This window comes from Temnothorax nylanderi, unplaced genomic scaffold (genome assembly GCF_030848795.1).
Source record: "Temnothorax nylanderi isolate EJ_2023f unplaced genomic scaffold, tnyl_v1.0 TNYL_tig0574_pilon, whole genome shotgun sequence".
In the NCBI taxonomy this organism is placed as follows: Eukaryota; Metazoa; Arthropoda; class Insecta; order Hymenoptera; family Formicidae; genus Temnothorax; species Temnothorax nylanderi.
Genome location: NW_027249636.1, coordinates 21,683 through 34,410, shown reverse-complemented (window position 1 = coordinate 34,410; position 12,728 = coordinate 21,683). Strand labels below are relative to the sequence as shown.

The window sequence follows — 12,728 nt, the reverse complement described above, 5'->3', positions numbered from 1 at the left end:
ATATTTTGATGATGAAATGATACTATAAGAAGTACGTATATATACTTTGTATACTACGAAACATACGTACGAGTATACACGTCGATTAAGAATATACGACAGGTATTCATATGTTCGAGATTTTTAATCGAAATGTATATCGGCATTTCTTCTTATATTCTTAATTAAGTTTTATATATAGAACAAATATGAGCCATATTAATGCAGTTATTCAGCATTAATTTAAATCAAATAAAATTTAAATGGAGATTTTATTAAGGTTCATATATATAAAGTTCATATTTAACTTTTTTCCGCGGGAAGGGAGCTTCTTCTTCGCAATCACCAATTACGTTTACGTGTTGTAGGTGACCTCAGGTCGAAGCGTGCGATTGGCGGCCAAAAGGCCCGACACGCGTTGACTCGCACCTGACATGCGTGAAACGCGGATTGTGACAGGTGATTGGCAATCGGCTACCTACGTCACCGCATCGCGTCGACGCGAGACGAAACATTGCTAACCGGTCGTTAGCAATTGTTATTGGTTTTTTGATGTTTGTTACACCGATGATTGTTTATAACGTGGGGTTTTCTATCGCACAAGAACATAAAAACAGCGTTGGGGAAACGTCTAGAAAGTTATCGATTAGGAATATTCTTGGAAAAGCCCATGTTATAACGCAAAACACAAGGAAATGACATATAGGAATAATCATTTTATTGAAACGATGAACTTATGATATAGCGATGGCACACGCATTGTGCTTTTTCGTACAATGCAATCGATGCATTCTACGAATGCAATTGCGATCTCAAACAACAGGCATGTGTGTGTTGCGTGGTCAAACTTTGACAAATACCGTATACCGTGCGTACCAAAAGTTCCGGAACGGTCAATTATCTCGGATTACTTTTTCCGATTTTGGCTATAACTTTATTAATATAATGATTTAATGAGTCAATTGAGCATGAAAATTTAGGTTGGAATCTTAGCTTGAGATTTCTGAAGAAACGGTCATTTTGCTTGAGATCTCGACATTTTAATTTTTTACAGAAGTCTGAATTTGATCCGAATTAGGATTAGTGCACCTATTTCGGATCAGTCTTAGATTGACTTGTGATTCAAGTATGTGGTGTACAAATAGATATAAACGATGGTGGATAAAACACAAACGTGAAATATTATCCGAAAATTGAAATATCATTTCTGATCCGAATTAGGTGCATGAACCTAATGTGGATTAAAATATCAAAGTTTTCACATAGTAAAATTTCAAGATAAAAATACAAAATTTAGACACTTGAAAGTAGGTTTTAACCTTTTTTTACTATTTGAACACAAAAATGGTACTTAACCAAATCTCTTGTACCATAAACTTAAAAAAAAGGTAAAGAAAGGCGCCAAGTACACGTATAGTAGTGTATATGTTGTTACCTCGAAAAAAAAAGAAAGTGGTAGTATTATACCTCGAAAAAACCTAAGTAACAAGTGGTAGACGTACTCTTTGTATCTCGAAAAATCTCGAAAAAATCTAAGCAGTAGTATCTTTATTTCCAAAAAATTATAACCCAAGTGATACACATCACAAAATTATGTTACCTTATCAAAGAAGAGTCGCGCTTCAAGTGATCTATTGCAATTACAAAAAAGAAATGATATCTCTTTAAATTACAGCGCCAATTACAGAGAGAACATATATATTGCCTCAAAAAATATTTGTTGCACTACTTTGAAAAATCTTTACATGGTGTCAATTAGAAAAAGAATGTATGATAACAATTTCATAAGATTAAAAAATTTTATTTAAATTTAACAAGGGAATACAAGATATTTAAATACAAAGTTTACATGTGTATTTTTTAGTGGTCACAAAGAATTACAGAGGAACAGTACAAAATAAAAATATTTTATTAAAATATTTAATCCAACGAGGGAATACAAGGTATTTAAATACAAAGTTTACTAGGTGCGCAACTAAGTTTCCGGGTTTTTTTGATCAATAAAAAATGGAAAATTTCAAGAGAAATACAAAAAATGGTTTATTCAAAGTATCGTCCCTCGCTAGCTATACATTTTCGCCATCTCTCTGGCAATACATGAATACCGCGACAATAAAACGACACGTCTTTGGACCAAAACCATTCATCCAACCAATTTTGCACTTCTTCGAAATTGGTCAAGTGTAGCCCAGCCAAGCCATGCGTCATCGACCGGAACAAGTGATAATCGGAAGGCGCCAGGTCTGGCGAATACGGCGGGTGCGGTAGCAGATCCCATTTCAGCGTTTTGATGGTGTCCTGGACGATGGAACTGCGATGGCACGGAGCGTTGTCGTGCTGCAATATCACTCGTTTGTGTCTCGTGTCCCATTCTGGCCGTTTTTCGAGCAATGTATGGTTTAAATTGATCAGTTGTTGTCGGTAGCGATGCCCATTGACAGTTTCGCCCGGTTTCAGCAGCTCATAGTACACGATTCCTTTCTGGTCCCACCAAAGCGCTCCTTGTCCTCAGTGTCGAAATCGCCACTTCTGAAGCGTTTAAACCAATCTTCACAGGTAGTTTTCGATGGTGCATGTTCGCCGTAGGCCTCCTCAAGCAAACGACGTGCTTCAGCTGCATTTTTTTTCAAGTTAAAGCAGAAAAGCAAAGCTTCCCGCAAATGCTGTTTATTTGGCACAAAACTCGACATCTCCGTTGTTAGAAAAAATATTTTTGCGTTGCGATATGTGTTTATATAACGACTGGTTATTGTTAACAGATGTCCAAGCTATAACTTCAGACAACTTCAGACATGTAAGTCGAGTACATGTGTTATTGGTGCCATCTATGTGTGAAACCCGGAAACTTAGTTGCGCACCTAGTATATATGTATTTTTCAATAGAATAAAAGATTTAATCACAAAGAATTACAGAAATAGTAAAAATAAAAATATTTTATTAAAATACATAAATTTTTCTTGTAAAAAAACTTGGCGCTGCTAGACCTGGAAATTTTAAATAAATAAATAAACTTATCCTATACTTAATTATAAGCCGCATTATTCGCCGTCGTCACGCACACCCATATCACTCGCTCGCACATACACACCACGCTGATGATCATTTTGTTACTCCCGTCGCATTCTTCTATGAATTATTTTTATTTATTGTTATCCTTATTTATTTAAAATTTCGAGGTCTAGCAGCGCCAAGTTTTTTTACAAGAAAAATTTATGTATTTTAATAAAATATTTTATTTTTTACTATCTTTGTAATTCTTTGTGATTAAATCTTTTATTCTATTGAAAAATACATATATAAACTTTGTATTTAAATACCTTGTATTCCCTCGTTGGATTAAATATTTTAATAAAATATTTTTATTTTGTACTGTTTCTCTGTAATTCTTTGTGACCACTAAAAAATACACATGTAAACTTTGTATTTAAATATCTTGTATTCCCTTGTTAAATTTAAATAAAATTTTTTAATCTTATAAAATTGTTATCATACATTCTTTTTCTAATTGACACCATGTAAAGATTTTTCAAAGTAGTGCAACAATTATTTTTTGAGGCAATATATATGTTCTCTGTGTAATTGGCGCTGTAATTTAAAGAGATATCATTTCTTTTTTGTAATTGTAATAGATCACTTGAAGCGCGACTCTTCTTTGATAAGGTAACATAATTTTGTGATGTGTATCACTTGGGTTATAATTTTTTGGAAATAAAGATACTACTGCTTAGATTTTTTCGAGATTTTTCGAGATACAAAGAGTACGTCTACCACTTGTTACTTAGGTTTTTTCGAGGTATAATACTACCACTTTCTTTTTTTTTCGAGGTAACAACATATACACTACTATACGTGTACTTGGCGCCTTTCTTTACCTTTTTTTTAAGAAAGGTAATTTTGTACGGATATCACGCCTTTTTGTAGTATTACGCATTTTATAAACAGTATGTACAGGGTAAAGCTATTTGGAGGTATTATACTACCACTTTGTTTTTTTTTAGGTAACAACATAATACATATACACTACTATGCGTGTACTTGGCGCCTTTTTTTACCTTTTTTTTAAAAAAGGTAATTTTGTACGGATATCACGCCTTTTTGTAGTGTCACGCATCTTAATCTTATAAACAATATATCTTATAATCTTATAAACAGTATGTACAAGGTGTGAAGCTAAAGGTGTTACGGACTATTATTTCTAAAGAAAACAACAATTTAATATTTTGCTTAGTTTTTTAAAAATAATAATCTGTAACCTTTTTAGTTGTACACCTTGTTAATGCTATACATATGTATACCACAGAAAAAAATTACTACTTAAAAATAAAAATGTAATGTGTCTGAAGTTGTTAATAATAGTTAAAACGTTTGACACACACACACACACACACACACACACACACACACACACACACACACACACACACACACACACACACGCGCGCGCGCGCGCGCGCCTTAGGGTAGCAGAAGAGAGAACAAGAGAAAAGTATCTTCGCGAACAATGGAGCTAGTCTCATGACGATGAGTCAAGTATGTACAAGAGCGAGATCGCAATGACCGATATGCAAGTGGATTAACCTAGTCGCGAAACGTTCACCCGTTATACTGTTGAAGAACCGACCGCATAACATTCCGTCTTTTTCTAATCCCGCTGTGAATCGATTTTCCAGCTAACGTATATCTTATGTCTTCGCAAAGCGTAACTTTTAAATCCTTTAGGGAGATCAATCAAGACGACACATTTTTTTTAGAGCGATTGAAGAGAAAGACAGAGAGCTTGTAAATGTCGCGAATAACGTCTTGGACGAGTATAGTAGCGTATACGTCAAGTCGGGAGGCGAATAGAAGTTAAGCAATGGAGAAAAAAAAGACAGACCAAGATATGCGAGTTAATTCAGTTATGATATATTTTTATATATTTTACAGAAGACGTATAAAAGATGTAAGAGGACTTGCGGTAAAAATTCATGCAAGTCTTAATAACTTCAAGGATTAAACTGACGAATATACAAAAGCTACTAAATGTACTCAAAGCTACTTAATGATTAATACAATGCTAAATGAAGTGTTGTACAAAATTTGAATAGAGTCAAAGATTGCGGTCAGCTACATATTATATACACGAAAATGAATTACGAATGATTATTACGTAACGATGTTCATTGCGCTATATTTTCGCTTTGTTAAAAAATTATAATAAATTATAATAAATTGAGTTAATCGCAGCGCGCGACAAAGTTATGTACGTGAGCACTGTGAGCGATTTAATGATTGTAACCTTACTTGTATACATTTCCTAGAAAAATATTTCTATATTATGTTTAACAACAATATTAAATATTAACATTTCATAACTGCCAAACGTTTCCAGTTGAGCGCAATTGCACGAGTTACGAATCATTTATAGACTCTTTTTCTCAGTTAACTAGTTTCTACTGCATTGAAATCTTGCATAGAAAAATATGTATTAGCATATCGCGCAAGAATCATCGATATCTAAGTAAACAATTAATCAAATATATACAGTATATATGCGTACATCTGGATTAATCCGAAAGCTTAGTCTCCATCTTTTGAAACATAAAATAATTTTATGCCACAACAGTGAAGTGCGGAATATTAAATAAAATGCGCCATTTAACAATAACTTCTAAGGTAACAAGTTTAATCTACGGTGACCTAAATTTAAACGTGAAAAGAAATTAAATTATTTCAATGAGTTCTCGAATCGTCCCCAATCAGAAATAGACATGAGTCACGTAGAAACGAATTTCCTAATTCGTCTGAGTTATTCGATACAATGTTCTAGTTTAAATGTAACACTACTTTGTAAAATGTTAAGTTTTATTGTTTTCTCTACTCTACGATCAATATAACAATCTTTATAAATTTCTTTCTAAATAAAAATATTCTACACAATCGGAAAACTATTTTACAACATGAGTAAAAAACGAAGTCAAAAAGCGAAATAATCAATTTTGACGCGATTAAAGGGGATCATCAATGGCGATTGTATTAAACTCCAGTCCATACTGACTAAGAAACGCGGATTATGCGTGAAAATTGTAGAGTTTCTTGACAACTCTTATGTACAAATGGATTCAAGTGTTTCTGGCTTCATTCATCTGGTCCCATGCCTACTTGTTCAGCATGTCCGTTCATTACCAGTTCTTCAGTAAGGGAAATTAGCTTTAAAAAATCAATTAATTTCAATTAATTTGCGAATCTGCAAAGAGATTCTCGAAGATTGGATAATAATAATAACTACTTACCTCATAATTTTGTATCATAAAATAAATATTTGCATAAATATTAGTTTGAATGCGACCTTCAATCTGAGTTTGGGCAGCAACTCCCTTTGAGGAACAATTTTGTACCACATTGTAAGCTTCTGTCGACCATTTACCTGCAAAAGAGTAACATCAAAGTATAATTACATATCCAAAGATAAATAATTTTGAGTGTAGAGATGTATATATCTAAAATCTACTTACACGTAGGAGTTGATAATAATCTCGTTGATTGAAATGTGGCTTGGATCAGTCAACTCGCGAAACTGTAATATAATAATAAATCGATTAGAATTTTCGGAAACATTACTTCATACGATTCTTTCACACGATGACGGTTAATGTTAATTTTCGATTACCTTATTATTACGTTTCGCGTGTTCTATACTTGTCGTCATGACGAAACATCTGACCGAGACATTGCGCTTCTTGGCTATCTCAATATATCTCTTTCTCGAAGCTGGATCAGGATTGGTATTGTCTATAACTATACTTTTTCCTTGATTCAAGTATTGTTGGACTGCAGCAATGCACTTCTGCCAGCTGCCTAAAGTGTCTCTGTTGACGTATCCGTATTCCTTCAGATAATTCTTTGCAAAATGCGATTTTCCGGAGTCTGGACTGCCGACCATAAGTACCACCTGTTAATGGATATCTATAAGCACGAGGAAAGAGCGGGCCTCTGTTCACATTTGACGTTCACGATGATATTCGTGTTATGCACGATGCTTCTGTCGAAACCGAGGAATCACATGCCGGAAAAATTTCACTTAGGTATTTATCATTAAAAGAATACTTTGTATAATTCTCTTTTATGTTATTTCTCACTAGATCATGGTACGAGAAGAACAAACACATTTTTCCAGCGAGTAGATGGGAACCTTTTGATCCAACGAAAAGTTATGACAAGTATACAGTGTCGGATAAAAATAGGAAGAAAGATAAAATCTGATAAACTTAGATTCAACGAATTGTCCAATTTCGTTTAAAGGATTCAGATTCAAAGGACTGTAATTTAGTAGAGCTACATAATCGAGTAAATGAATTAAATATTATCACATAACTGAATGAATTTGAATCTGAATCCTTTAAACAAAATTGGACAATTCGTTGAATCTAAGTTTATCAGATTTTATCTTTCTTCCTATTTTTATCCGACACTGTATACTTGTCATAACTTTTCGTTGGATCAAAAGGTTCCCATCTACTCGCTGGAAAAATGTGTTTGTTCTTCTCGTACCATGATCTAGTGAGAAATAACATAAAAGAGAATTATACAAAGTATTCTTTTAATGATAAATACCTAAGTGAAATTTTTCCGGCATGTGATTCCTCGGTTTCGACAGAAGCATCGTGCATAACACGAATATCATCGTGAACGTCAAATGTGAACAGAGGTTCGCTTTTTCCTCGTGCCTAATCGCAATATTACATACATTAAAATAACATGCCAACATTGTAATATTGCTTCATAAGTTTTATCACTTAGTATCTTTACCTTAGTTACAATAAAATCGTAAAACGTATAATGGTGCGGTAATATAAGAAAGATCCTCCTTGACATACATTAACTGATCTACCATTACTGTTTTAAGCTCGCTGAATTCACGCTTCAGAACTTCTAAACATCTCTGAAGAAGCTGATAGATAGAATTACCTGTATGTGAAAATTTAATTTATGCAATAGAACATTATATATCACGCCAATGTTACTCCAAAAGTGACACTGGAGTATTTTAATAACTTAAAAATTCTCTAAATCACTGAGACATTCACCTTTCTTCATTATAACACTCCGACGATAGCCAGATCCATCCCAATAACTGAATGTGATCTCAATTTCTTCTTCCTTCAACGCGTTCTGCTTTCTAGCCCATTCTTGCCTCAATTCTTCCTTAAGTTTATTTTCCTCCTCCTTCCTTTCCCTATCTGGCAAGAAACTTGTATCTACATCTGGATTTTTCTTAATCTTCTTAATCGCGAGGCCTTCAGATTGCTCATTTTCTGACTGCGGGGATTTTTCGGCATTGTCTTCATCCAGATTAAAAGACAAAGCTTGAATCTGTCTCTTCTGTTTGTGATTTTCTTTTCCTGCTCTTTTTCACGTTCCTTGTATCAAAGCATGATATGTATGACTAGATGACATTCAGAGCACTGGGCGAAAATCACATAACATTCAGAGCACTGGGCAGAAATCACATGTATATATGTATATAATCACGGCAAACCGCATATATAACATCGTCTTATTTTTATTACATTTAGGAAAATTATTTCATATTAACTCAATAGGCGTTAAACTTGCATACATAGGGAGCTTTCCAGCAAGTGACACAAGCCGACATAAACGTCGTTCTATCTTTCTTTTTTGACAATGAGTAACAAAGACAAAACGATACCTGTGTCGACTTGTGTCGCTTGCTGGAAAGCTCCCATAAGTGAATCTCGCGTTTTATGTAAAATTTTGTAAGAAATCGGTAATCTAACCTATACTACGTTTACGCGAACGTTACTTAATTCTGTAGTAACTTACGAACGATACGATAATTCCTCCGCATAAACGGGAGATTTTATAGTAACTACGATGATATCGTTCGTATAAGTTACTACAGAAGTAATACTCACGTAAACGTAAACTATTATTCTTTGACTTATCAAGAGTTGTAAACTATTATAATTCCTGTCACATGCACTTAGTCGCGTAAAAGAGTCACGGTGCGGTTTCGCTTCGCGTCGTATAATAATAGGATAATTACATGTAAATAAAACAATTACCTTGAATGAGAAAAAATATTAATCGTCGCGTCGCGTAAAAAGTCACGGTCGGTCTCGCTCCGCGCGTACTTGACGTGGGACACTATACCGTATTATAGGTTATAACTGACTGTGACAGGTGACAGCGCGCTAAACGCACTGTCTGCACTGGTCTGCACTCGCGCAGTACACACACGTATACATATGTGCATATCTAAACTGGCGATACTAGCACCGCCCTGGTGTCGAAAAAGTGAAAGTGACGCGACTCCAGCCAATGAAATGATGGCATGGCATGAGAGACGTCGGCGTTAGGAGGAGTATCTTAATTAAAAATTTTCACATTTGGACTTTGCGTCGCAATATCTCCGCTCGTAGGGCACGTAGCGGAAATATTATAAGAGAAACCCCCCCCCTAATTCGACCCCAAGCTATCGATTAAGCCTACTTAGAACTTGATCCGTTCACTCGTTATCGAGATCTCAACATCTCGAGTACTCGCAACTCGTCGCGTCGCGTAAAAGAGTCACGGTCGGTCTCGCTCCGCGTGTACTTGGCGCGAGCACTACCGTGTCTCTTGATACAGGTCCAGTTTTTATTTAGAAAAGAATCAAGTAAACTAACATTACACATATTTAAAATTATATAACTCAACTGAAGGTTTATAGAACTAATAACAATCATAAATCAACCGATAAAACAACACACACATATATATATATTTAATTTATGAATAACTTAATCTTACTGCACTAACAGCTTGCTCTAGGTTCGACATAATTACTGAAAAGATGATATATGCTTTCAGAGAAAGAAAATTTTCTATTTAATACACTAAATTGACCATAAGCATTTACATATAATAATAAAGTTTACACTGTCAAAAGAAACACGATTAAATAATTAGAATTGAGTACTTAAAAGTTAAACGCAAGGTCCAGAATATTCTACATCTAATCAAATATACTATTACAACGTCGTCAACGTCTATATCACACAATAGAACAGATAAATTTAATGAGTAAATAGTACTCAAGGGCAATCTCGCTAGAATAAGACCACCGCTTACGCTATTGGCAGTTTTCACTATCCTTCACATTTTTTCTACACGGAAAGTTTGGCCAATTTATCATGAAAATTAGATTCTGCATACCTTCAAAGGTATGCATGCCCAATTTTAGTTAAAAATAACATGTAGTTATGTCAAAACAAGCATAAATACATACCTATGTCTAATTCCTTTCTTTTTTAGTCGCGCCGCAAACGTCTGTTTCGCAGACCGTTGTTGATCAGTCAGCCGAAGGTTACCAGCAACCAGCGGTATTTTTGAATTGTATTATAATGCTATAAGGGTAACTATAGACGATAGTGAAAAAAAATCCACATATGATAAATACAGACGGATAAAGAGGCATTTCAAATTTTTTGATCCGAATTAGGATCTGATCCGAAATAAACACTTTACCCTAAGTACTGATTTATTAAAAGAATGTTTCAAATAAAAGTTGGAGTGTTCAAAGGGTCCAATAGAACTCCGAATCTAAAATCTAACAAAATCGTCTATTGGCCCTCTTTGAACCCTTTAACTTTTATTATTTGAAGGCTTACCTCCTTCTCTCTTTCTCTCTTTTTCTCTCCTTATCTTTCTCTTTCTCTGTCTACTTCTTTCCCTCTTGTTCATCATCTTTAACTTTGCAATATCACGCTACCCAGACAGCACAAAAATGTCTAAAAGATGACTAAAAGATGACAAATTTTCGGCTTAGATGTCTTTTCGTTAGAGCTTAAAGTCGACTAAAAGATGACTTATGTCCCACTAAATGTCGTCTTATAGCCGAAACTTTGTAAGGTGATAATGTGAATTGAATGTCCGCGCTTTAATCTACCACCCCATGCGTCTGCGCATGCTAATCGATCCGCGATCCGTGGTGATCGACAAAACTGAGCGAAGCTCGGCCTCGTCCTCTTTCGTTCAGGGGACACCAACTGATCAACACATAACTGACGGCCTGAGGCAAATACATCGGAATCCTCCGATCGGCAATCGAACTCTTGATCCTGGCCCGGCCTGCATATCAGATCAAGGAATTGAGGAGAAGGAAGGAAGGAAGTCCCCGGAACAGGCGAAAGAGCCAACGAGGGAAAAGCGCAATATCGTATACGATCACACATAAAGATGAGTACTCGACTGTGAATTTGAATCGTAACCGGCTATTGTTAGATTGTAATAATTCGAGCGCTATATAAAAGTATCAGTTTGCCATTCCACACATTGTGCTATTTATAAACAGATTTATTCGTATTTTCCTATTTTTAATATATATATATATATATATATATATATATGTACGTTTATTGACTCCCCTCAGGGTTGCAAGGCGTTTTGAAGGGACGTTCCCAACCCTTTACAAACTCTTTACAAACTTACACAAATACTCTTATTCTACCTTATCACTAATCCTTACTAACTAATTACCCTACCTATCTGTACACACACACACGCTCGCGAATTCCCTGTCCTATGGACTTCCGTTTCCGTTTACATTGTTATCTTCTTACTCATACTCTCTCTCTCACTCACTCTCCCTCCTCTCCCTCCCTTCCTTCCCCTTCTCCATCACCCTCTTCCTCCCTTACCTCCTCTAACTTCCTCAACCAACTCTCCCCTTACCCCTCATCCACCAACACCTCTCCAACCATTTCCTGCCACAGTTTCCCTCCCCCCCAATCCGCACATTCCTCCCACACATGTTCCCACGTCTCGTCCCCACCTCCACATACCCTGCACTTTTTTTTTCCTCTGCTATCCAGTATTTCCCTTCCCTCATACCGCCCTCCAGTCTATACCTGGCCACCCTTGCCACCTACTTTCCCCCAGCTCTTTTTTAAATACCCCGGCACCCCCTCTCCCTTTACCATGCCATACCACCTATTAAATTTTGCTTCCCCTATCTCCTTCCACCTCTCCTCTCTTTGCCTCTGCCTTTCTCTTTCATACAAGTCTTCCCCTCTCCATTTTCCTTTTTCCCTTAACTCCTCTACCTCCTCTATCTTCCACTACTCTCTACCTACTCTCTGCCGCTTCTTTTCTCTCTTACTCCCAACCCTTTAAACTCTCCCCTCTTTTCGCCCTTCTCCTCATTTCCTTCCAGCACTCCCTTGCCAGCTCCCCTCCTTTTCTCTTCTCCAGCTTTTTCTCATACCCTCATGCTCTCATAACTGCCCTTCCTCTTAGTTTCTCCCTTTGCATCTCCTCCCTAATCATATACTCAGGTGTGCACCTTTCCACTCCCAACACCCACTTTAAATACCTTTCCTGCAACCTCTCTATTTCCCCTCTTTCCCTCCACCCCCATATTTCAACTCCGTAACTTATCACCGACCATATCAATTTATCAAATAACCATAGTCTCCTGCTCCAATCCCCCCCCAAACCTCCTCTTTCCAATCCCCCATACCTGTCCTAGTAACGCCGCTCCTCCCCTTACCCTCTCTCTTATGTGTTCTTCCTGCCTCCCATTATATTTTATTACATAACCCAAATAACAGAATTTCCTCACCTCCTCAATTACCCTACCTTTCCATCTCCAGCTCACCTTTTTCCACCTTCCCCCCTTTCTACATCGCATTACTTTTGTTTTTCCACTATTCAATACCAGTCCTTTTCTGTCCAAATACTCCTCTAATTTTCCCATCATTCCCTT

The 12,728-nt window shown here is 36.1% G+C and overlaps 1 protein-coding gene across 3 annotated transcripts; it reads right to left on the bottom strand.

Annotated features, from left to right (window-relative positions):
- Positions 1 to 4,863: 4,863 nt before the first annotated feature.
- On the bottom strand, positions 4,864 to 9,148 carry LOC139784031 (uncharacterized protein F21D5.5-like). Of its 3 annotated transcripts, none has more exons than XM_071723196.1 (7): positions 9,046 to 9,148; positions 8,047 to 8,454; positions 7,769 to 7,927; positions 6,630 to 6,925; positions 6,475 to 6,536; positions 6,253 to 6,386; positions 4,864 to 6,169 (listed from the first exon to the last, which is right to left on the bottom strand). In XM_071723196.1, the coding sequence occupies exons 4-6, from the start codon at positions 6,900 to 6,902 to the stop codon at positions 6,383 to 6,385; spliced, it is 339 nt and encodes a 112-aa protein (XP_071579297.1). In that variant the 5' UTR covers positions 6,903 to 6,925; positions 7,769 to 7,927; positions 8,047 to 8,454; positions 9,046 to 9,148; the 3' UTR covers positions 4,864 to 6,169; positions 6,253 to 6,382. The 3 variants fall into 3 exon arrangements, with proteins under 3 accessions (XP_071579297.1, XP_071579295.1, XP_071579296.1); XM_071723194.1 differs by having other exon boundaries at positions 6,630 to 6,911; XM_071723195.1 differs by having other exon boundaries at positions 6,630 to 6,911; positions 8,047 to 8,424; positions 9,046 to 9,109.
- Between the last annotated feature and the right edge of the window lie 3,580 nt (positions 9,149 to 12,728).